This window comes from Lineus longissimus, chromosome 12 (assembly GCF_910592395.1).
Source record: "Lineus longissimus chromosome 12, tnLinLong1.2, whole genome shotgun sequence".
In the NCBI taxonomy this organism is placed as follows: domain Eukaryota; kingdom Metazoa; phylum Nemertea; class Pilidiophora; order Heteronemertea; family Lineidae; genus Lineus; species Lineus longissimus.
The window spans coordinates 14,601,310-14,626,519 of record NC_088319.1 but is presented as its reverse complement, the minus strand read 5'-3'; the positions used below and the strand labels follow the sequence as shown (position 1 = coordinate 14,626,519).

At 40.0% G+C, this 25,210-nt stretch overlaps 3 protein-coding genes across 3 annotated transcripts; 1 reads left to right on the top strand and 2 right to left on the bottom strand.

Moving 5' to 3' along the window:
* Positions 1-2: 2 nt before the first annotated feature.
* Positions 3-7,972, bottom strand: LOC135496455 (dnaJ homolog subfamily C member 16-like). Its single transcript, XM_064785768.1, has 12 exons — positions 7,792-7,972; positions 6,328-6,394; positions 5,741-5,922; positions 5,127-5,260; positions 4,744-4,928; positions 4,306-4,563; positions 3,881-4,011; positions 3,440-3,644; positions 2,803-3,065; positions 2,428-2,610; positions 2,102-2,266; positions 3-1,893 (listed from the first exon to the last, which is right to left on the bottom strand). The coding sequence occupies exons 1-12, from the start codon at positions 7,953-7,955 to the stop codon at positions 1,497-1,499; spliced, it is 2,334 nt and encodes a 777-aa protein (XP_064641838.1). The 5' UTR covers positions 7,956-7,972; the 3' UTR covers positions 3-1,496.
* A 504-nt stretch (positions 7,973-8,476) lies between these two features.
* LOC135496457 (dnaJ homolog subfamily C member 11-like) lies at positions 8,477-15,197 on the bottom strand. Its single transcript, XM_064785770.1, has 15 exons — positions 15,120-15,197; positions 14,357-14,489; positions 13,873-13,946; positions 13,499-13,600; positions 13,100-13,164; positions 12,490-12,667; positions 11,926-12,058; positions 11,354-11,478; positions 11,104-11,186; positions 10,697-10,813; positions 10,204-10,359; positions 9,864-9,933; positions 9,541-9,650; positions 9,096-9,319; positions 8,477-8,888 (listed from the first exon to the last, which is right to left on the bottom strand). The coding sequence occupies exons 1-15, from the start codon at positions 15,189-15,191 to the stop codon at positions 8,857-8,859; spliced, it is 1,674 nt and encodes a 557-aa protein (XP_064641840.1). The 5' UTR covers positions 15,192-15,197; the 3' UTR covers positions 8,477-8,856.
* On the top strand, positions 14,485-17,393 carry LOC135496458 (solute carrier family 25 member 35-like). The gene is made up of 3 exons (XM_064785771.1): positions 14,485-15,956; positions 16,205-16,426; positions 16,721-17,393. Exons 1-3 carry the CDS (start codon positions 15,567-15,569, stop codon positions 17,033-17,035), a joined length of 927 nt encoding a protein of 308 aa, XP_064641841.1. The 5' UTR covers positions 14,485-15,566; the 3' UTR covers positions 17,036-17,393.
* The last annotated feature ends 7,817 nt before the right edge of the window (positions 17,394-25,210 follow it).

Genomic DNA, 25,210 nt, shown 5'->3' with positions numbered 1-25,210 from the left:
GTTATTGTTCATACATTTATTGAAAATCCATAAATAAATAGTAGTTTGAACATAATATACATAACAGTCCAACTGTCCTCAAATGAGCCATGGAATCTATACGCTAACTTCCACTAACGGCTGACAATGATAGACAGAACCCAAAATAATTGTTTTATCTTCTCGTCCATAGGCGCTATCAAGCATGGATTCATACACGATTTATAGAAAACTCTGTCACTCAAAAACTAACACTCGGACAGTGGCCAAAACAAGGCCAGTCACTATCAATACTATCAAAATTCTTTATGAATCAAATAAATTATAGATAGCAGAACTACACAAAATGAGGCTAGCAATAGCATGCAAACGGTAAACACTCATAAATTATGCCAAGAAGTTTCTGAAGGTATTTGATCAAACACATGCTTAACCTCTTTCTAGACGTCGAACAACAAGTTATTTTGCTGAAATAGGCTATTTTCCTCAATTTGTTACACAGACACCACCCTGGAATTATCAGGACACCTCCCCATTAAGGACAGTATTTGTCAGTCCCTAGGGTGTCCTTAATAGAGAGGTTCTACTGTATTTCCAATCGAGGAACATGAAGTATTTTATCAAACTTATCCCATTCATTTTCTGAGACGTACTGCAATGGCATTTCAGAGCTTCAAACAACACATCATGTGAATTTGAGTTTTACTGTTTTGGCAGTGGTGTAAAGACGATTATGATTGAACACAAACAACGACAGACGTCACAACATTGAAACTTATTTGCATATTGGGTATGCGAATAAATTAGATTTATACAAAAAAATTCATGTCTTTCTACACTCTTGATACTAGTTATGGAATGGTTAGATTTCCACAATGTTAATTGATGACAGCGGTGGCCACTTATTTTCTATCATTTACTTAATACTGTTAACGCCAGTTACATATAATACAAATCATATAAAAAAATGCAATTGGTGGCATTCATAAACAAGGCTCCTAATTAACTTGTACATACATGTACAATGTTCGGTTGCTGTTACTTTGTCATGATTAACATAAGAAAAAATACAATTGTATATTAAAATTATCACACATGCATCAAGTTATTGAAGAGATGTGTCAGACACCAAGTGTCAAATACTCACAGGTTGGAAAATTTGCAAAACAACCTCTGGAACCACTGTTTCATTTTGGATTTATTGAGAGCAATCTGAACTTTCTCATCCCTTAACACTGATTCTCAAATGATTTGCCAACTCCTGATTCTTAATGCAAGGGCTAAGTCAGTATTCTAATAGGAATAAGCTTGGTTTTATTGAGTTCTGATTTGATAACGTAGTTTCATTTTCCCTGTATAGACGGCAATGTTGCTTTTCAATCTCATAGCTACTGCTCACATTACTGAACCTTATAGAGGGTGAGACGAATAAAAAAATTAAGTACCAGTAACTAAGTATTGAGCTCCCTGAAAACTGGGAAAGAGAAATATTGAAATTCATCCTCAAATGCCTCATGTTAGAGGACAGGCCACTCGTCAACTCTGAGCCTCTGCAGCGAACCCTCGTATAACCTGTCAAACCAGTCCCCAAGTCCAAGCAACAGGTCCTCCTCAAATAGTGTCACTTCTGGCTCATGCAGCACAGAAAACCCATCATCCTCACTATCAGTCTCATCCATTCCAATAAAGCCACTCAACGGGCCTTGAGCCTTCTTGCGTTTCCTTGCTTGATGTTTCGCATGGTACATGCAGAAATATTTCCGATGCCCGTTGATTGCTACAACCGTTCCGATGACGTTTCGTGTCACGATACCGTCTAGATTACGTCTGAAGTCTATGGTTTCCTCCAGTAATCTTTTGTACCAACCGATATAGCGGTCCACCATCAGGAATGAGAAATTCAAGGCTTTATATCTGGAAGAAAAAAGGTGGAATATTCATTTTTGCAATTCACAAAAATTTCTCAACAAGCACTTATTTTTGGGCAGATTACAGAATTTCAGTTTTCCAATCAGAAAATATGTTCTAGCAATTTCTTTTTTCACAAATTATTGGGAAAAATAAAACACCCACAAAAATTCAGCTGTTGACAGTATCGATCACATCCTGGAGAGTCACTCACCTGGAATACGGCCAGACAATTTTAGCAAATTTTTGTAGTAATTTGTGCTTTGTTTCTTCACTGACGAGAATACACAGACAAAGTGTGCCAGGGGCTGCTTTTTGTATGAGAGGCACAAAAGTCTCCCCGCGTAACTCTCGCAGAAACAGAGTCGCATCGTCTTTTCTGGAAAAGAGAATTGATGTGAAATTGGAGAAACTCCATTGTGGCACTGGAAAGTAGAAACTAATATATAAATCATAAGGCTTCAACTAAAGATTGGTAAAAAAATCCAATCTGACATTACTTCATGAAACACGAAATCCCTTTAGGGAAGGGCCACTTACTTTTCACCTTGAGTGCTAGGAGCAGTACTACTACTAGTACTTGTCGGTTTCCTCTTTTTTGGACCACCATTTGCATCCTCGATCTTGCTCTCTTCCATCACCATCAACATGTGCATGATATATCCAAAGAAACTGACAAAAAATACTGTGAGCAAGCCGTAGATGACGGTGACCTGATCAAAGCTGGAAAAGATAATGGGGTGCTGTCAGCAAGCCTTAGATAATGATGATGATGACTCATTAAAGATATCCCAGGGGAGGCTGGCCTCCTTAGCTCTGGTTGGCAACCAGTCTGAGGAAAACTTTGAGATCAAACTGGTAGCATGGGCTTGTCAGGCAGGAAATGGCAACCAGACTTTGATTACTGGTACTTACTATCTGAATATCGAGAACGAGTTATCCAAAAGGTCCAGCATCTTGTACCAGACCCTTACAATGAGGATATTTGCGTGTTCGTCGATGAATTCTGGCAGATTTGCTGTCAGCTGCAGCACCTTCCGATTCCGCACTAGCCCCTCTAAAGTACGATCAAGCATCGCTTCGGTGCTTGGTATCTTATCCGGATCGTCTTTCGGCCATCCGTTTTCAAGCCAGTCGTAGTCGATGTGTTTGGAGCTGTGACGCCAAAGGATCACAACCTGTTGAAGAAATTATATCAGACAAAAATTCAATCAAGAAAAATTTCAAAGGATAGATTATCTTGTGATCAGTACCAGCAAATATTACAGCAAGCAGGCCAATATTCCTTTTATTTCCATATACTTCAATATATTCCTTCATCAAACCCAAATCAAAGAAGTTCAAACCAATAACATAAGGTGCGGCTGGAATTTCATCCGCACTGTTTATATCTAGCTGGTGCTATTCTATCCAAAAAATAGGTCATTGTGATATGAGACAAGAAGGCGAGGACACCGAATGCTGTTGAACTGACCTCTACCCCACAGAGCTAAAATAGTGCTTGGGAGCTTTCAATTTGACCAAGTTCAAATATTATCAACAAGGTAATTACCGCCAAGAATGAGTCATTCTTCTCGCTCTGCTTTGTCAATTTCTTCTTGAAATCCGTCTGTGTATCCTCATAAACGTACGCAAACTGGACCTGATGGCTGAAGGAGTGTCCATATGAGTTTCTGAAGTTACTCGCATACTCCCGGAATCGAGTGCGTGTGGCCATGTGTTCTGGTGCATTCTTGGTAAGAAGTACGACACAAAATCTGAAAAATTTCAAAAATAATTATCAAACTTTACCAGAAAAAAAAACTAGGAAGAGCTGGCTATAAGACCTCGAGAATGACATGAAGACATAACAAGTCACGGTAACCTAGGTTATTTGCCAAAAATAAAGTGCCCACGAATATCTAGACGCTTACGACGTATCAAGTCTCAAGAAAATCCTAATCTATGATTGAATTTTATGTTACTAAAATCTGGCCCCAGGACCATGACTTACTTTCTGAGATTCCTGCTTGGCTCGATGGGACAAAGATCGCTAAAGATTTCCTGCGAGGACAACCTGGGCAGGATGAGGTACTTGTTAGACTGCAGCAGATCATCGATAGTGCTGCGGGTAAGCTTACTCATCTGAAAATAAACATATATTGCCGTCTGTGAATGTGGTTTTACTGAGTCAGTGCAAGACCACATCCTGGAAGACTGTTTCTTGATGACCGCCTGAGGGTAAGCCTAGCAAGACCCCAGATCATTTCAAGAAAAACTTAATGGGATAGAAGCAGAGCAACGTGACGTCACACTGCCACATTCTAAACTATTGAGTCAAGAGCTGAGCATCAACTATGATGCTAATGGCTCTATAAACAATAATGGGCGATTGTAGAAGGAAACAGGAGACCCTGGAGTCAATGAAATGATACTTACTGAGACCACAGCAGCAGGAGAGCCTGTGTCCTCATTAAACATCAGTATCGTCTCTTTGTACGTCCTCAGCCCAAACTTGCGCTCCATGCCCCTCGACAGCGAACCCAGCTTAACGTACGCAAACGCTATCCTTTCACGGAACTTTTGAGCAGCTGCTAGGTAGCGGAGCGGCTGGGCATCTTGGTGGCCGAACATGATAGCACGCATCTTATTGTCCGACCAGCCTTGGAGGAATTCTTCGTAATTTTCATCATTCACCTAAAATAGATGTTTAGAATAATCAAATCATCAACCTCTGCTTCAGCCAACAACCAGATTACAGGTACAATAACTTCATAGTAAGGAAAAAGAACAAAATGACTCAATGTTTTTTTCACCAAGTGCATGTAAGCTTTAATGAAGTTCACATCACTCTATGATTGGATGATAAAAACTCACCCTGACTACCCGATTCTTGGGGAAGAACCCTCTGACAAATGAACGCAGAGACGGCACCGAATAGTCTCCTCTGAAGTAAGAGATCTTTCCCTGGTTGACAGACACAAAGAGGGGGTACGTATGGATTCCCATCTCGTTAGCTAGGTTCCCATCCTGGTGGTAATTGAAGGTGCCGAGGCCAAGACCTGTAATAATTGAAATTACGATTATAACCACCCCTGAAAGGTATCTCATTGACAGAAATTCTGTTGAAATTCCTCATTCAATCATTCAACTTCCCAAAGCTGTGCACTGCGTTCAACATGGATTAACTGGTTGCATTTTGCATCGCGTCAGGAAATCTCCGAGCATTTACGCCACATTCACAATTACGTTATCCTTACCCACTATCTCCAGGTCGTCCACCATTTTCTCCCACAAACTCTCCAGCTGCATACATCTCATGCACAGATCAGCATAGATGTAGATTAGGTATGGTTTGTGGTAACTCTCTGGCTTAACGTTCATACGGTAGCTCCTGAAAGAGCGAACAATGACAAGGATTTGTAAGCAGGATGATTGCTTTCCTGTCTAGCTGCTTGGAGACAACCCAGATATCTTATACAATCATTTAGGAGACTGTTTAGCACATTAAAGCATTGAATGAGTGCAACACAAAAGCTAAAAATCATGTGAAACTTGATGGAAAGGTTTTTAATACATCACTAATTATACATCACAGAAAGCACCCTAAAACCAACAACAACAGTTCATCATAACATGCTAATGGACAACTTTATACATGCAGATCAACAGGATATTTATCAACCAGACACAAGGTCGAGTGCGCAGAGTGCCAAGTTCAACATGCCTACTCAATACTTGGCTAATGTTCACTAGATTTTGTTAACTGAAAGTGAGGGTTCTGAAAAAAAAATTTTCTGACAGCCTCTCAAAAAGTGTGGAATAAAAAGTTCGCTAAACAAGGTATTAATAAACTGTTAAACTCTCGCCTTACCTGAATGTTATCTGATACTTGTTGAAACTCTCGCCACCAAATTTGAAATTGAAGCCGCTGCGTCCGAACATGTCATGGAACTGGTTGAAGGACTGCCGCCTGTATTCCTGGGCGTTACCCGTCTCCATACGCACATAGCCAAAATTGTCATATTCCTTTCGCTTGTTTGGATCTGTCAGAGTCTGATGTATTAAAAATAATGAGGGGTTGTGTCAAAAATACATGATATGATTGAGTCCACGAGTATTTGTATATCAATGAACGTAATGTAAAAAACATGTCAAACAATGCCCACTGATACTTTACTCATTAGTACATGTTGCTCTGAAAGGAAGACTCTAAATTCCCCATACATTCTGCTTTTTCCATATAATACTTTTATTCTGCATAAAATAACTGTATTCATAATCTTAGTAAAATATCCATTGATAATATTCATGATATTCCCAGTGTTCTCAGTTGAAACAGATGTACCTCTTTTTGTCTAAGGATTAATTAAATTTGGCCAACGAAATGCTTGAAATGACATTTATTGATATTAAATTAATTAAAGGGCTTTAAACATAGGGTTTGCAGTAAAAACTCACCTCGTAGGCTTCATTGATTTTTGTGAATTGATCATTTGCCCCAGGGTCTTTATTCTTGTCTGGATGCCTGTAAAACAGAGGTAAACAAATGATTTAACAATGCCATGTTGGGCAGGTGCATGGAATATGGGTTCTCTCAAATGTCTCAGTGTAGCTCAATTTAGCAGTTCAGCATGAACACAGCACAACAATGTGGGTCCCCTCAGCTTAGATAGATTAACAGCACCAGCACAACCATCATCATTTTAATGGTCAGGAGATTGTTGGTGTTCATTATTGCACTTATAATACAAAATACCTGAGTCATTCAGCATACACAAGTCCATAAAATGTAGACCATATCTGTGAAAACAACTTTTTTCAAAGTATCAAAAACGAAATATGTGTGTGCATGAAAAACAATAGAAAAATGGTACATGTAGATGAATAGGAAGACGAAAAAATATTCTTCTACAAATCCAGGTCTTAAAAGAATTGTTTGACAGTCAAAAGATCAGAGTTGGTTGGGAGGAAATCACCCCAATCAAGGCTGGTCATCAATCAAGGCAACATCTTTAGCTGCATTATTTGAAATGTGAGATTCAGAAACCACTCCTACAACATGTTTATCATCAAGATAATCAATCTGCCTGCAGCGCCACTAATCATGCTATAATCATAACATCATTTCACATTATTGTCATATTGATTATTTGGGGTGGTTATTCTGACTGTAGTATAATCTATACTGAACTATGTAGATCACTGAATACATCATTGTGGTGTAACTGCAGTGCATACATGTACTTTGAATATGTGGCTGATTTTTTTGGGTCAGGAGGAATTGTCAATGCACAATTTACAAAATAAATAGGCCAACAGAATACATAAAATACATCTGTCAGTGTCAATGTTAGATGACGTATGGACTATTTCGGTAAGAAAAAACTAGAGCCCTAACAAAACAAATGTGCACACTTAGAACACGTCAAAAGGCCTAAGCAAACTTCGGATGTCACAATGATGACATTAGCTATGCACTGTGACCCTTGTTCCAGGTGAAACACATGCCATAACTAACCAACTTGTCAGGTAAGCGCCAAAACAAAACTTCATCGAACTTGTCCACTATTGCCACCTTGTCAGAATGTTGTGAGGGCAATAATGCCAATCTTCTTATTGGAACGTGCCTAAAATGGTGGCAATACTTCGCACAATGTCGATGTGGTAATCATGGACGGTGATGGTGATGGTCACTCAATCCATGATATCAATCATCAACACATCTTCCGACTTTACATATATGCCCATGTTTGGACAGACACTTTCATTTTGTGCCAAATGAGGTCAGTTCCATATGAGACTCAGCTAAAATGAACAGCTACGATTATCAACAAACGTGGACAGCACAGGGACAAATTTTCTTGCCTGTGTTCAGGATTTGGATATGGCGAAATATAAGTACCCAACACCGGCAAAACTCACCAGATTCGAGCAAGATTTTTGTACGCTTTTTTAATTTCCCTGGTGGTTGATGTGCGATCAACTCCTAGAGTAGCATAAAGATCATCCCCTTGCTGAGTCACAATGACAGAAATCGAGAAATAAGCCACAAAAAGGACGATTATTGAACAGTTTTGAAAATTCATCCTAGAAATTTATCTTGTTGTTGTAGTTGTTGTCGTTTTCAGGTATTCGTGCAACTTCGTTTGCTCTTCCCGTACCTTCTCCAATGCACCCGAGAAGACAATTCTGGGTAGGTTGTGACAGCCTGTCAACGTTTACAACCGTGGCCTCGCCTACGGGTCCACAGGGATGAAGATGTGACATTCCAGCTTTGGGGCATCTTGACCACCAAGGTCTTATCAACCCCAGCTACATTTAAAGGGAATATAAGACTAATATGAGCATGGTAAACTCTGATTTTACCATGGTGAATCTGAGATCTTTTTCATAAGGTTACACCCGTTTCCCGCACACATTGCGTGTAATCAAGGTGCTATTCAAGTCAACAAGAAAAAGTCGAGGTGGGTGTTTCTAATTCTGCTGATATCCTCTCAAACGAAACTTGTCAATCACAACGGAAGTCATCAACTTTAGTCATGTTAATTTTTTATTATATAAAATGCACCCAATTCCATGGGAAGTATTTCTGATTGATATTTACAACTTTCCTATAACTATGCACCAGATAAAACACCAAAGAGTCGAAAGACGTTGTCTTCAAGATGAAGAACACAAAACAATAAATCAACATGGAATTCTCCGAAATACATTTCTTTTTGAGTGATGCCATCTTTTGGACAAGCTGTGTATTGGAGTCACTCAAATCTGAGCAAGCCTCTGTTCACAATATGGAACTGTACGTAGTCAAGTTAGGCAGATGAATATTGCCCTTTATACACTGCTGCTGATAGTATAGACGGACTATCAGTTGCTTATTCATTGTCATTTAACTACAGAGCTAAGTATCAAATACTCGTTGTACAGTCCAAAAGGCAATGCATTTCAAGGGAGCCTCCTTTCATTTCCTAGAAGAATAACATTGTCCTAGCTCACGCTGCCATTCGTCATAACGTGTCCTGAAATAGGAAACAGAGAGACATGTAAGGTCCCGAAAGTCATATTTCAAAGCATGCGAGGTGGCAATAATTATTGGAGCTGAAATATACCATCCTGAATGCTGGTCTGCTTTCGACTGGAACCTATTAAGACTGATTGAATCAATAACCTTCTGATCGTGAGCCTTGTGCTCTAATCGTTTTGCCAACCTTTTCTGCTGCACTTACTTGCTAATGGACACCTAATTTCTTCCATATCGCCTATAGTCACATGATGAAGTTGTTCCCTAAATTTGTATCGTATATATAGAACCTTTTCCTCGCCTAAACATGGATCGTAAAATCCTGGCAAGCCACTCTTTGATTGTTCGGCAGGCAAGACTAATTTTGAGCCATTTACGCAAGCTTGGATGGGGTCGGTCACATCTATACATTGACTATCATCTATATCGCTGAAAAAACAGATTCAAAAACTATTTAACATCTGGGAATGATCACATCCGTCAAAAACATCTGTTGAGAAAATTTTGTCTTATTTGAGTTTTTGTGTATCCTGTACATTTCCCTGTAGAGCAAGGTTGCTCATGCACCAATTTAACGTCACTGCCAACACTTGATTCTTTGTATCTAATAGAATGACTCCAAGGTTGACATTAATTATACCAAATTTTACCTTGAATCAGAAGAGACTAATTTTCCATAGATAGCCTTGACCACCACTAAGCCTTTCTTCTGCTCCTCAGTCGTTCGTATTCGGTCAGTGGTTTCCTTCATGAGTTCTCTCTAAAACGAAAAGACACAAGTTTTATGAATACACGCCACTCCATTTCAATGCCAAAGAATTAGTATGGCTATGATTACGGAAACACGCATCTTCTATTTTTAGTTTGAAATTCCATTGTCATTGCTAAACTTGGTAGAGGCGAAGTCAAAGATCCAACCAACTTGCCACCTTTGAAAACAAATATTTACAGTGAAAAAGAAACAGGGACTTACAGCAGCCTCAGCTTCCTTCCGTCGCTCTCGAATTATCTCAGCATTCATTTCTTTCTTCCTTTCAATGTCCCTGAATTAACAACAGCAGCATAAAAGTAAGTTTGTTTATCGAAGTGTTACTTCCTTCTCATGAAACCAAATTTGCCTCATGTGAGTATTATGAGACACCCTTTAGCCTAAGATAAAAGTGTCAAAGTAAAATTTATCATAACATCACTTCTTTCTCTTGAGACCAAATTTGTCTCATATGAGTATCATGAGACACCCTTTGGCCTCAACTTCTGATGTTTACATCTGTTAGATATCTGATCAAACTTTTTTTCTTATCAAAGAGTCTCACCTCTCCTTTTCTTGATCCAAAATTGGAGTAATGATTAATTTCTTAATGATGTAGAATGCAGCTAATGGCACAATGGTCCCATATAAAATTGCACTTGGACTGATCTCCTCTGATAGATGGATAGGAACCATGAAACTTTGGTTACCTCGATTAAGTCTAAAAACGAGAAAATAGTCGATAAAACTAAGAATCAAAATGGACATTTTCAACATCACGTGTGACCTGTTCTACAGATTGATGCGCATCTTTGAAAATCTTTAAAAATACAAGAAAAGATGTTGTCAATTGCTAATTGGGGATAAAATGACCGTCAAGACCCGCAGATGCGAGATCTTTCTATCGCACATATCAGTGATTATAATTGCAGGTTGTAGCAATTTAAACCACTCGTTTTCAGAGCATTTCACAATGATCTGCCATCAAGACTGATCTTTCTTGGGCCATGAACAATGCAGCACATAAAACCAATTCAAAAATCATAACAAACTCTTACTTGATTTTGAGTAGCACCCCCGTGGGCACCCCAATCACAAGGGAAGCCCCCAGTACACTAAATTGAGTAATCTTTTTTTCTCCTCCATATTCTACTATCGCACCAAAGGTTCCAAATCTGCAAAGGCAAATATATTAATTGTTATCTCAATGTTTCCTTCTATATACTGGGTAAGGGGTGCATGTACAAATGGCCTGTCGTACCTTATTATAGGCCTATGTGTGACAGAAGCAGCTCAATAGCACCAACACAGTATATAATTCCATCCTTTCACAAGTTAGGCATGGGTATTTTGATACCAAAGCAAATCCTTACATAAAACCAATCACAATTTGACCTGCTTGTTCCGAAATAAGGGGACTTATAGCTCCCTGTACACATGACTATTCAATTAAAATTTTACTTACTTCAGCGCAACTTTTAATCTTGCATCCTCCTCGAGGAATTTCTTGGAGTAACTACATGAGATAAAACTACTTGGCACACCCAACTTAAATTAGAGATAGAAATTATATATTACTACCAGTATATCATGATTAATCATTGATGTTTAAAGTTGGGAATAGTAAATGTTTTCGAATGAAGTTGCTCTATGGACCTGATCATGCTTAGCCTCTTATTTATAGGTGTGGGAGTCTTTAAAGTTACAATTCTTACCTGAACCGCACACACGGCTCGATGACTAGGATTTTCCCAGACTACAGATGTATTCATAGAGGAAGGATGGCCAACATTCCACGTCAAACGACCTTGAAAATTTTTATCTAACGTCACAGCTACCACTGAAACAGATCAAAATATAACAAGGGTTATATGATAGAACACGTAGAAAGAAAAGTACAATACCCTATAAAAACAATGAGGCTTCCAAGCTCAACCAGCCTATTGCCATCCACAAAACCTATTTCAAGCAGGAAGAGTTCTTCTATCTTTGACCAGGGAGAGGATTAATTCAAGCTACTGTCCAAGTGGATGTCTCATTTAAAGGACAAAGCAATATTGAGTTAGGTGTCTTGCCCAAGGACACAGAGATAAAACACAGATGATCCTTCAGAGACTATGTTGAACTTAAAACCTTTAGATCATGAGCCCAAAAGGCCATAGCCACAACCTGGTATAACACAAGAGTAAAAGACAACATTTCAGTTTATGATAAGATCTAGCTGAATCAATTGAGACAAAGCAAAAATACTCAATGACTACGATGCTGAATATTACCAACATCTTACTTGATTGCAGACTTGGTCTCAGCCCATGTGGTGTAAACTGCAACATTCCTGCCATCGTACCAAACATTCTTTTATGTAACGTTCTAAAACCTTTGAGATGAACTGCTGGCCCGCTTCCTCCTGAGACCTCTAACTGCAATTAGAGAAAAGAAAGTATACATTAAAGAGATCTTTTCAAAGCACACAAATATTCAATAGAAGTTCATTCTTGTCGGCTGTGAAAATGCCGTGGTTGCACATCCTTTACGAAACGTTTTCTCATTGATAAACTGTACATTGCTGATCAAACTTGTGCAGAAGGCGGCAATAATGAAGTTGTTTTCTGAAGCCGTGCTGATTGCCTACGACTTTGAAACGACGTTGAAACATCCGTCTTTTGCTCAGGTCCAATTTAGGACAGTGCAAGAATCAGAGTAAAGATACTGGTGGAATATCAATATGGAAAGTTTTTTAATTAGTCAATTCAGTTTGTCATTCAATTCAGACCAATTTCAGCAGGGCTTTGGTTGAGTGTATTTTAAGAATGATACAAAGGCCTGCTATGGGAGGATGTAAAAGACCTACCTCCGCCCAACTCTTCTCCGAGATGATCCGGCGTACAGCAGCCGACATACTACCACCGCCAGTGCCATTCTGAGTGTGTAGAGAACCACCAAGAGTCGCGGTATCTTTTGAAGTCAATGGACACTCAACTGACTGTGCTATCGACATGTTGCGGATTTCAACTGTGGGAAACATTGACCTGGAAGAAGGTAAAATTCTTCCTTCATCTGGTCAGCAGTATATCCAAGTCAGGACCACATTTAAATTCAAAATGTTGAAAGCACAATTTTTTTTCCTTTCAGACAACCTGAATGGCAACTCCTATTCTGTGAACTGCCAAATTATTGCAGGAGTTTCATTTTCGCAAATTGTGAAAATAACCTAGATTTGCAAAAACTGATAAGACTTTCTGTTTAAAATCCACTCGACTGATCTCAGGGCACAAGGAGTGGTCCCATAAGTAGCATCTATGGGGAAAATGAGGGAAATCTATGTCATACTATCTTTAAGTTTGGAGTTGATAAGGATGTATGGGGTGATAGGCCAGAGAAATACTCCCTCTAATGCACTGCTGTTATAAACAATCAAGAGCATGACCATGCACATATTTGTATAAGTCACATAACCTTACCCATAATCATCAGCTTCATATCGATCAAACACATCTGTAGCATCAATTCCAATATTGATGTTCCCCTGGAATGGTCAATGGAAACGATAAGGCCACTGAAAGATGATCTGACTGTTCTCGTCTCCACCCTCACCTAATTTTGAATCTGCACCAAAACAATTCATCACTTTGACATAACTCAATGTTCCCCATAAAGGGAATGTAAAAGTACAACCTCTTTATTGCAGACATCCATGAGACTGGGCATTGGTGTCATTATAAGAGAGGTGTCCTGATTAGAGTGGACAAAAAGAATGGAAACAACCAATTTGGGACCAAAACAAGTGTACTGAATAAAGAGGGTGTCCTTCGAGAGTTGTTCTACTCTTTCTCATCTGGGTTAAAAACCCTGGGACTGACCCTCGGATTAGTTCGCTGGTTCAGCCTTCGTTCCTCCCTTTCCTGAGCTAGACGTTCGTACTCTTCCCGAATCTCTGATGGTGTTTTCGTCCTTGGGACAACCTGCAAGTATATTATTAACATGAATTTTAATTGTAATTTTGAAATATATATACATGTAGCCACATTCTTCCCCTAGCTGAAACGGCTTTACACACAGGACGCCACTCCGCAAATTTTAGTCACTTACGGAGTATGTTGTCGAGCAAAGAGTATATACCCCAAAAGTTTTGCCAACGAGACCCAGAAAACAGTTTACTAGATTATAATTATGCAGTATCTTTAGTCGTTTTTTAGCAGTTGAACTAGTTCAATTGAACACCTGACGTGCTTACCTCCCATCCATCTGTCTCGATAGCCTTCAATCCTAACGTGTCATATATCGCTCTCTTGTGGGGATCCATCAGAACTGCAATGAGGAGCCACCATCATTAGGGGTTTTGTGATTGGCAGCCATCTCTGTACAAATTTTGCTGAGTTATATGTGGAATATTGCCGATATATCTCTCCTTTTCCCCAAATATCCAGGGATATGCAGCACCTTTCAAAAGCAACATTTGTGACTCGTCACACCAAAACCAGGCGCATGTCGCACAGAAGATGAGCCTAAATGACACCAGAAGATAATGGGAGAAATTGATGTGCTCATATTTCACAAAAGGCAGACAATAGAGAAATGAACAAACAATCCGTCTCAACCTGCCAAGCTCAGAGCGACATGCGCCTGGTTTTGCTGTGACGGATCACATTTAGCCCTGTGATCGATATTTGAATGACCCCTCTTACTGGAATATATGCAAGATATTGTTGTAAAATTACCTTCATGAGAGTATTTTATCTTGTTGAACATCATCTCTGCTTGCTCCTTCCTCTGCGGATCAATTGAGTGTTTGTCTGGATGGTAGATCTTGCTGAGTCGTCGAAATGCATTGTTTATTTCTTCAGGGGTGGCCTGAAATCGATGTATTGCTTATAATTCATATATTACTGTAACTTCTTTTAACCAACTATGATATACGACACTTAAGAACTTCCGTCCCGGATATGACGATGGAATGCTGCGCACGGCTTTGCGCAGAACTGACCAATCAGCTAACAGAGCCAGCAAATGACGTTGCACACCCGATTTACGTCATTTGCTGGCTCTGTTAGCGGATTTGTCAGTTATGCGCAAACCATACCATCGGCATACCCGGGACTGTAGTGTTGTATTACAATAGTCTAGATGGTGGGGATCGGCAAAGTTTGTTTAGGTTGAGACCAGTTTAAGTGACATTTCCACCTGAAAAAATGATCTTGTTGGCTTTTGACACGGCCCAAATATACAGCATCGTTTGTTGTTAGCCCCTGACCAACTCCCAACGGTCAGACTGGTGTGCAGTATACATATATATGGTGTACTGCATGCACTCATGCAACCCGGCATGCATGCACGCAATGCATTACGAAAACATGCAAAATTACGTAAGCTTGGTTTGAAAGCTCATAACTTTGAACTGCAAACAGCGTTTTTCGTGAAATACGAAACACGAATTATTTAGCCATTAAACGTCTGTTTTTAGGACATTCCGATTTGATTCACCTCTTTGGAAACTTGTAAACGGGCATAAAGATCTGATGAAAATTGGCGATCGTCGTCCGAAGGCGCCGCCATCTTGATGACAACCACCAATTCGAAAACAGTGGACGCCAGTAAAAATCTGTTTTTGGCAAGCTGAGCAGATTTGTTGGTATCAAAATATCAAACATATCTCATTTAGGTTGTCTTAAATAATACTCATACCAAACAATCAATTAATTCGCTTGATTAATTTTATCAATAAAATCGAATAGCGGAGTTTTTTGGTTTTAGATCAATGTATGAAGCTGCAATGGTGATGGACAAGCGGCCGTCGCAGAAACGACGATAACAACGAAATATTTTTGTACAAAAACTATGAAAATACCTGATCTAAATTTACTGCATAGAGCCTCAGATTACTCTGACAGCTAAAAGCAACCCCATGTATGTATTGATGTTGACCCAGAGATGCCTAACAATTGCGTAGAATTTGTTTTAGGTGGAATGGCCGCTTGTGGAGCGGGCTTCTTCACCAACCCTCTGGAGGTCGTAAAAACAAGGATGCAAATCCAGGGTGAACTTCTTGCCAGGGGCATGTACACTAAACACTACAGAAATGTATTCCATGCATTCTATGTAATAGCAAAATGTGATGGTGTTACAGCCTTACAAAGAGGGCTCGTGCCTGCCTTATACTACCAGTTAGTAATGAACAGTTTACGGCTTGGAACGTTCCAAGTTCTGACGAACAGAGGATTCACAAAAGATGCAAATGGCACTCCAAGTTTTCCTCGAATGGTTGTTGCTGGTGCTGTATCTGGATGTGTTGGTGCTGCATTTGGAAGCCCATTCTATCTGGTAGGTGAATGCAACTCTTCTGATTACTGAAAGTAGAATAAAAAATTTCACTGAATCAAGATTCTATCTATGATGATGATGATCAGTATCATGTTACTCATATCATTTCTGACAAAGAATTCTATCTTCAGACAAGTTCTTGGAAGATTTAGTGCCAAGAAGTGAAGTGTGATTTCAAAGTACAGAATAGCCCCAGACTTAATCTTTACACTCCTTTAAAAAAATGAGACAAAAGTATTTGATTGCAGGTAAAAACCCATCTCCAAAACCGAACGACACATTCCGAGATTGCTGTTGGTCATCAGCATCAGCACTCAACCATGTCACTGGGCTTCAGGAAAATTTACAAGAAGGAAGGAGTGAAGGGCCTATGGAGAGGAGTTGATGCAGCTGTAACCCGGGTGATGATTGGATCTGCCATGCAGTTGTCAACATTCTCATATATAAAACATTGGATGGAGACTAAAGAGGTAATTGTCTAAATTGATTCATGCATTTGAACGATTTACCTCCTCTTTGGGGATTTAATGACAGACCTTCTTGACTTAAGGATCATTTCAAAGTTGCTTGATGCTGTGAGAGATGATTTTCATCTAGGGTAGGGGTCAGCCATTTTGATTCCAAAATTTCGATTTCTTTAAAAGCTTGTGGTGTCACACTAATAATTGAAAAAGAAGATGTGAGAACTTCACAGTCTTCATCATGGAGGATAGTAGGCCCACTTCTTTTTGCCATCAATCCATCATTAAATTATTTCCTTTAAGGTGTTCAAGAAGGACAGCACAATGAATGCGTTTATAGCAAGTGTACTTGGTGGATTTGCTGTGGTTGCTGTCATGACCCCTCCAGATGTTGTAACGACGCGTCTTTACAATCAAGAAGTCGATGCCAAAGGACGCGGAGTGCTCTATCGGAATCTTTTTGACTGTTTTCAAAAAATCTTCAGGAAGGAAGGCCTGTTTGGATTTTACAAAGGATGGGCAGCATCACTGATTCGTTTGGCGCCTCATTCTATACTGAGTTTAGTATTTTGGGACGAATTGAGATTATTTTACTACAAGCATGTTGAAGTCTATTAGGAAAGTATGTAGGTGGCTTCCTAACTTAATCAGATTGCATGTTTTAAGTGCATATTTTTGTACTTTTGTTTTGATGAAATGTATTCATTATGACATGAGCTCACTTTTGATACCTGCTGTATTTATCCGAGCCTTAAAATCATGATTTGTGCACAAAGATGATTGATATGATTTTATTTATAACTTGTGGTACAAGTATCGTAGACATGTAGACTAGCTGTGCCTGTCATGGATAGCCCATGTTTGGATCTGAATTTTGCAATAGACCGCTACCACACGATGTGAGATTGAAATGGTGCTTGCGTGTATTTCATGACAAATTGCAATTAAACAATAAATTATTTACTTTTTGTAAGAATTACTTTATTGCCTGTTAATGGCGGGCGTGTGCGGGTTCTGAGATGTGACTGGTCATAGTGTGGGTACCCAGTCATCTCCTTGACTCTCTTAGCAATTGATCAACATCTTGGAAAGGGGAAGCTGTTGGCCCTCCGTGGCCTCTAAACTTGTCGCAACCCCAACTGAGTACTGGCAGTGACTACCGATACTGCTATGTTGAGGGCATTATCTACCACGGTGGCATCAGTTCTATCTTCCCACTTTTCAGCCATGGTGTTGTTGAGATGCCCTGTCATCCTATATGTAGAGCACACATCATTGCATTCATCATGCGCAAATCAGCCAGAAAGTAAATCTGTCAATTGAAAGCATACATTATTCATCACAACCAGTGTATTTCCACCTGTCTCCAGAGCAGAAAGAAACAGCTGTTCAATTTACATTATTCCGTGTCGTGAGTGGTGACTCAACGGCTGAGTCAATACATTTTCGTAGCCACGACTGATAATGGCTGTTTAAACGTGGAATTGTCTACACCATGAATGTATTGTTGAGGATCCCATAATCAAAACCATTCAATTAGTTGAGGATTCAATTGTTGACATCATCCAGGTCTGTTTAATCAGACTGGTGATTGATTTTATAGTTATTTGACATATGATCATTGGAACATTCCCAAACTCAAATGTCCAACGGATTGATATATATATACCGTGGCCCTATGTTGTATATCTGCTAGGGATGACTTTTGTGAAAGGCCCTGACCTTTTCCTTGGATTGAGCTAACTTCTCTCTGACATACACAAGCTGGACGTTATTTCAGTCGTTGATTTGTCCAAATCAAGTTTCCGTTCGTGACTTCACACATGTAGGCTACATATTTTATGGGCAGAGACTTCAATTCATTCATCTACGGCTTGGTCTTCCCAGTGTCTGATTGTGACATCATCAGGATTTAGATTGACCCGGTTGTGATTACACACATATTTGAAAGGTTGTGACTTCTATTTCATTCTTTTGCCGCTTGGTCTTCCCAGTGTCCGATTGCGATATCATCAGCTTGTCCACAACATAACTGATAAGTTGCCCTGATTCCACGCACTTATTTGATAGGTTGTGACTTTTGTTCTCATATAATGACGGCTTGGTCTTCCCAGTGTCGGGTTTTGAAGTCTGATCCGGTTGTGACTTTGTCCGCATTATTTCACGGTATACTTTTGTCGATTGAATCGTCTCTGCATTTGTTCACCTATCTGTCAAAAGATGGAAACTTTATCAATCTCAAGCACTGCGTGTGAGTTAGTCGAACCCAGACTCGCAATTATTTCACAAGGAGCCTAAAGAGGAGATTCAACTGCGGTTATTCTTCCAATGAATGAGCACATCTTCCTCATGACACATCGTAGACTGAATATCAGAACGGGAATTTCGTATCGAAAATATATAAATGATATACCGAATTTATCAATGATCAGATATATGCTTATAGAATCAAATGCCATTTATTATAAGTAGACACGAAGAGGATCATAGGTTAGTCCGGTTAAGCACCCATCCCGACCAAATTTGTTGCGCACTGGGTTCCCGACGCGTCCTGGTGCACGATAAATAAAACATATCACAGACTGTCATACATTTTGTGCATACAATGTATGATGCAGGATTTCGATTTTTTTTGGCTGAAGAATTAAATAATATTTGAATCGATTCATATCGGACGCCTGTCCTCAAAAGCGGTTCATGGTATAGACTGTCCACAGGCGCTTGAGTGTGATCACGGGGATAGTACTTTAGTTTACCAACTCTCGGAAAGTGGAGTTATGTAGTGTCCCCAGCTGTAAGAAGTTTGGACTAAATCACGCGCCTATTTTGTTTTTTATTTCGAATATCACGGCGGTTTCTAACCAGCCTTATCATACTAAAATTACTCGTATCCGTTTAACCTAGAATGATTTCGTGCCAGTCGCCAGATATTTTGTAATAACCAACCATGAGGTCTTGTGGTTGACCTGTACATGCGTCCCGAAATTGGTGGCTTGCATTGAAACTAACTTTTCCCCCCTTGTCCGTCATTAAAGGCATTCAAGTGTGTTGGTCAAGCATGACTATCTCCTTTGTCCCTCCACCATAAGACCTAGTTTCCCCTTATGACATCACTATTTCGGACACTCAGCGCCCCATTTCTGGAAAGGTGTATGGTCTGAACCCATATTCACAATGAATACCCGTTGTCCTCAGATTGTGACACTCGTCTCAAAAGATCTGCTAACTGTACAATACCAGAGGGAAATTCAGTATAAAGAGGATTTTATACTTGACATGTTTTGTGACAACAGAACTGAAGGTCTGAGAAAAGGCGATGAGTATCAGTAAGACTTCTTGCATAGTCTGGATGGGTAAAATAAATCGATGGGGTTCACAAGGTCAATATAAAAGTAAACCCTTGCTGGCCAGCCTTCAAATTGTTCAATAACAATTGATCGAGAGTTCGATAAATAGAACGTAGGATCGAAGTCAATGCATTATACGGTTACCTACATCAACATTTTCTGAGCTCCGTCCATAATATTAAATCCTCCTGCTTCTTCGTTTGAAGAAACATACTGAAAGGTACTAAAATATCTGTGAAGAAGACCCTGCTAAATGCCTTCAGTGACTTCAATTATTGCGCTTATTATATGGTTCTCAGCTGCTTATTTCATACAAAGACGTAACGTATTTATATTTATTTGTTGCGAAAATCGTCATATTTTCATTGAATTTTTCTTTTTCTATCATCCATATCTTCTCTGACCCATCAAAATAAACATTGTGTTTACTCTTCTCAGCAACCACCCACACATTATTTGTTGACGTCGTCAGATAATGTGTGAGTAAGGTGCTACCTAATTACATCACACATCAATGAAAGAAGCATTCAAACTCCCAAGATAGTCAATTCGTCACCATATGATTCAACCTCATTCATGTTCGAGGGAGGGACGAGGCCGGCCAACTACATCCGGAGTGTACATTCAATCGGAAAAGGACAAATTCAGCGTGTCTGTATCGTCATCGCCGCTAACGTGGGCGTGGGCAATGTATCAATGGATTCTTTCTAAAAATATCGTTTCCATTTTCGTCTTCTTCCAATCAGTAAAAAATAGTTACGTAATATCGCTGTTTCAGTATAACTTGAAACCTTACAAGGTCAATGTGATATCATCAAAGACAGAAAAAAATAGGGAAAAGGCGATGTCAGGGCCTGACTTGAATATAAGACACGGTCTTAGATTGGTAAGAAACTAGATGGGGTGTAATTGGCGCCGGTTTGGGGCGACAACAGAACGGCCAGCTTCATTGAATTAGAGATATGAGTCTTGATATGCAAAAATCTATATGTAAAAACCTTGGTTGTCAAGGTGCCACTTCTCGGCATACCTCCATAGCGGATCTGCTCCACTCCCAGTTTTGGCATGATGCTGTGTCTCGCTAATCCACAATGTTATTGGCGACTGATTCCGTCCGACAGATTCTGATGGATCAAAATCAATGAATGTGATCGATTCAGTGCTTGATGTAGGCAGACACAGCCGGATGAGGACGCGGGAATGACGTCAATGGGCGCTAATAGAGATAATGCAGTATCGCCGAGAAATCTTTTTAGGTAAATAAGATTTGTAGAGGAGGAACGCGACAATCGGTGTTTACTGAGATTCAGTACGGGAACCAAGGATGGCACTGAAATATTTGGCATACAGTGATTTTTTTCCCGGCTTTTGGTTGTTAAAGGTTCAGATTTTGACGAAGGATATCGCGCTGCCTGACAAAAATACAATGAGGGTGCCTTTACTGTCTGGTATGCCTGGAGAAAATAACACAAAATAGTCAGGGTCCGGCTGTGGAAAGCATGTAAGCTCACTCATCTTGCTGATGTTGTTACATGTGCATTGATGTACATGAAACAACATGTCAACATGATATTATAAGCTAACGGTACCAAGCTAACATGCTTTCTATCAACCGGGCCCAGTCTGTTTTGATATGTTTAACCGATCGATAAGGATTTGAGAAGAGCGGATATTTGAAAGTTTTTGAGAAATATTTGCAAGACAGAAGACAACGCTTTAAACGTAGAATGGAACAAGTCGCCTTGCACTTTTAAGGATTGATAACCGACTGAAGCAGGACTAAGAGCTTGTTATCGACAAACGCAGTAGCCGATATATTACCAACAATTTTGATAAACTGGGCTACAAGGTTAATCGTTACATTGTACAGTAGTACATAATTATATAACAATCAGTCGATAATCATTATACCCTTAATTCTGCTGACCTCAATCATGTTCATGTAATGATTATTGACATTGGCCATGAAACAGTTTGTGAATTTCGGCGTTTCTCTCTTGAATTCTTGTACATAAAAATTGGGCATAATTATAAGTCAAATTTATGAGGTCAATAGCTGTATCCTGGTCCAAAATCCAATACTGTCCACGATCCTATCCTGTTTTGTGTTAGTTTTGCAGCGCCAAGAGAACGATTTGAACTCACAATAACGGGATATTATATACTGCTGACACTAATAGAATTCTTTTTGTAGCTCATCCTAAATGCTCTTTTTTTTACAAATCTATCATGCCTAGACAATGAGCTCGCACAGAGCATGGGCGAGTGAACTATATGAACTGTTGCTGTAAGCCCAGGTATATAGGCAAGGAAAGGAAGAAGGTGTAATTGCTGGCCAAGATTGCTGCGAATGTAAATCGCCTACTTAGCATTCTCCAAGAAGTGTTGACGTCAGAGACTTGAAAGCAAGGTATACGAATGCAACGTATACGGATATATCCGATTTTCAACATACACATCTACCAGATATTGCGTGGGCAATGTTGATCTGAACTTCAAAAGCAACCCCACATCCCATTCAGGTCGAACTGAACTGATAAAATAACAGATGGTAATGCTTCTCACCAGCAGTGATTTGGCCGAGGCTATGCGTGAATGCCGGGCAATTGGCTTCGAATCATAAATGAGATGATGACTTTCAAAATTTCGGAAGTTCTAATCAAGAACAACGTCTTAAAGTTTGCCCAAAGTCGCACTGATTTTGGCGGGACCGGCAGCTGTGTAAGGAAAGTGTTTCGCACCACACAGCATGCCAGTCATAAAAAGTAGTCATATATCACCACGCAATACACGGGTCCAAAGAGTTGAAGGAAAACATGCATTTTATCGTCTAGCCTGTTTTTTTCTGCGCTTTTACCTATTCCTGGTAATCTGTAGACTTGAATGACACAACAACACTCTCGCTTGATTGATTGCACCCATGCTAAACACCTCTAGTGTGTGAATCAGTCAGAGTAGAAATGCACATTGAGCTGAAATGGAATATGGCCTTGACTTGGAAGTGCTTCCAGTTACCAGTGCAGTCTCAACAGGGGAACGTTCAAGACAGTTCATAAAGAGTATCTGCGCATTATGCCCCACAGGTCTGTTGAAGCCTACTAATACAACCAGCAGTTTGAAACCACGCAAAAGCTCTTCATAATGTTTTTAGCCAAAGGTTACAAACCCACGAAGAACTGAATAGATTCATCTATCGTTCAAGCGAAAAAAACGTTATTTCTATGAGTGTACAGGGTGAGTGGGCAAACTCTTTCAAACACCATTGTGCAATATTATCATTCCTTTTAATTTTCCTCAAGTGGTGAGCGATATCATCCGCCGATTTCGAAAGTTCTTAAATATTCTACAGATAACGCCGTCATAGGCCTCACAAACATTGGCATCCCCTTTTGATATACATGTATACCAACGTCATCAAGTATGAATGGAAAAGCAACAGAAAGAAATGCATTTCTTACGTTACTGTCTGCGGGGATTTTACCTGTTGGGGTTAAAATTAGAAAGCAGGATGGTCGAAGACGTACGAACGCCATCGGACATGTTTGATGTACGGATGGTGGCCTTGTACGTGAGTCAGTCTCCCAGGACTTGACGAGGCGTCCTAACTTGGAAACCGGACGTCGCCTTTTCTGGTTCCGGGAGAATAGAATGCTAATTTCAGCTCTAGTTTAAAGGCCCCCTACTGTCTATAGGATGCAACTTTGATAATGTTCCGATAGGCCTATTCAAAGGGATTTCCTGACAGGTTTTGACCAATCATAATAGAGCTATCATGCTTGTTCGGCACAGACCGTCAGTGGCACGACCATGATCACGTGCAGGTGTTTTGATTGGTCAAATCATTTAACCTGACAAGATGTCCTACATGATTTTTTGAGGAAATTGGCAAATTCCGCAACGAGAACTGATTTGTATGCGTCCCCGATATCGACAACATCCGGGCTACTTCACCTTCAGCAGAGGGCATAGCTCCGTCTCTTCTGACGTCGTCACCGTGGCTGGGGAATAAGAGTGCGCGTCTCCATGGAAACAGTTTCCCAAAATAGAAATAAAAGTAATTTGCAGACGACGACACACGGTGGATCGAAGGCTGCTTGAGAATCCATTTTGGAGGATTGCCAAGATATGTGGCAGATTGCCAAGAAATATTATGATAAATATCATAATGTCCATAATGTCACGTTGCTGAAAACGGTGAAAGATATATACAGAAGACTTCTTAAGACTCTGAAGGCGTGTGACATTTCATATTTCATTTCTTCATACCTTGCTCCAATTTGTATGGTCAAGATTTCTCACTCATCAACGCAAAACAGGTGAAAAAATTTAAGCTTCCCACCATTTTGGGAGAACTTGTCTTGGGCCCGTCAAGGGCTGTTTTCGATCAAAACAGGAAACACTAACTCTGAGACGAACGTAGGATTATAAAACCTTTTCTTGCTCAAGACCAATTATATACACTATAATTTGTAACGGTATGAAAGGTATATATCCGATTGAAAAATGTAGATTGAATAGCCTACATTATAATAATGATAATTGGCACGGAATACGACCTATGGCACATGATACATTTATGTATATAATGCCGTTTATGTATATAATGCCGTTTTGTAGCAGGCTATATTTGCTAGCAAGCTTGAGCTTTGATAGAGTGCCACAGCACTCGATTTGTCAAAACTGTCAGGTCCGAAAATTAAGCCGTCTGCGTATTTTTTATTCCAAAATATTGAGTAATGCAATGTATTTAGACATTCTTCCTCGTCTTATCCTTGTCATAATCCATCGCAAGAACAGGACCGTACACCTCAGATTATTGGTAACCGGAAAAACGCCGACCGACCGACCGACCGACCGACTGACATGCCGAAAAACGCTGACCGACCGACCTTCCGACCTACCAACCCAAGGAGTTTCGTAGTTGAGTCACAGGTCTCATAAGTCAATGTGATATATCCAATCCACGATAGCAGGTCGTGTGAAATGAAATTGTAAACAAGCGCACGTGCGCTGGTCAAATGAAAACAAATGCATGTTGCGCGTTGCAGATGCATTGCATCGGTCGAGACACTCGAGTAGAAAAACTACATTGCATAGATTAGGCCCAAATCATGTTTTTATATCCACCGACCATGCAGACAAAGCATATCTTTAGAGTATCGTTATCAGTTCCTTACGGCGTGGGCTCGTTTTCCCGGTATAATTGACTGGAGATGCTGCTGTCAGACACGTCGGACTCCATCACGTCCATTGCGCTGGGCACTACACAGATACATGTGCTATAGAGAAGCGAAAGGGATACTGCATATGACGCGAAAGGGATACTGCATATGACGGTAGGTTGGCAGGTCAGTCGGTCGGTCGGTCGGTCGGTCGGTCGGCGTTTTTCCGGTTACCCAGATTATTGACTGAGGAGGCTAGCGAAATCTAGAGCATGAATGTTTTT

Excerpts from the sequence above, each read along its gene's own strand:
- LOC135496455 (XM_064785768.1), bottom strand. The coding sequence starts at position 7,955 with ATGAATTTTCAAAACTGTTCAATAATCGTCCTTTTTGTGGCTTATTTC. Across the intron at positions 6,395-7,791 it reads AAAAATCTTGCTCGAATCTG|GCATCCAGACAAGAATAAAG; the intron begins GTGAGTTTTGCC and ends TCTGTTTTACAG. Across the intron at positions 5,923-6,327 it reads AAATCAATGAAGCCTACGAG|ACTCTGACAGATCCAAACAA; the intron begins GTGAGTTTTTAC and ends TTAATACATCAG.
- LOC135496457 (XM_064785770.1), bottom strand. The coding sequence starts at position 15,191 with ATGGCGGCGCCTTCGGACGACGATCGCCAATTTTCATCAGATCTTTAT. Across the intron at positions 13,165-13,498 it reads ACCAGCGAACTAATCCGAGG|GGGAACATCAATATTGGAAT; the intron begins GTCAGTCCCAGG and ends TGACCATTCCAG. Across the intron at positions 12,059-12,489 it reads CGGAGAAGAGTTGGGCGGAG|TTAGAGGTCTCAGGAGGAAG; the intron begins GTAGGTCTTTTA and ends CTCTAATTGCAG.
- LOC135496458 (XM_064785771.1), top strand. The coding sequence starts at position 15,567 with ATGCCTAACAATTGCGTAGAATTTGTTTTAGGTGGAATGGCCGCTTGT. Across the intron at positions 15,957-16,204 it reads TTGGAAGCCCATTCTATCTG|GTAAAAACCCATCTCCAAAA; the intron begins GTAGGTGAATGC and ends ATTTGATTGCAG. Across the intron at positions 16,427-16,720 it reads ATTGGATGGAGACTAAAGAG|GTGTTCAAGAAGGACAGCAC; the intron begins GTAATTGTCTAA and ends ATTTCCTTTAAG.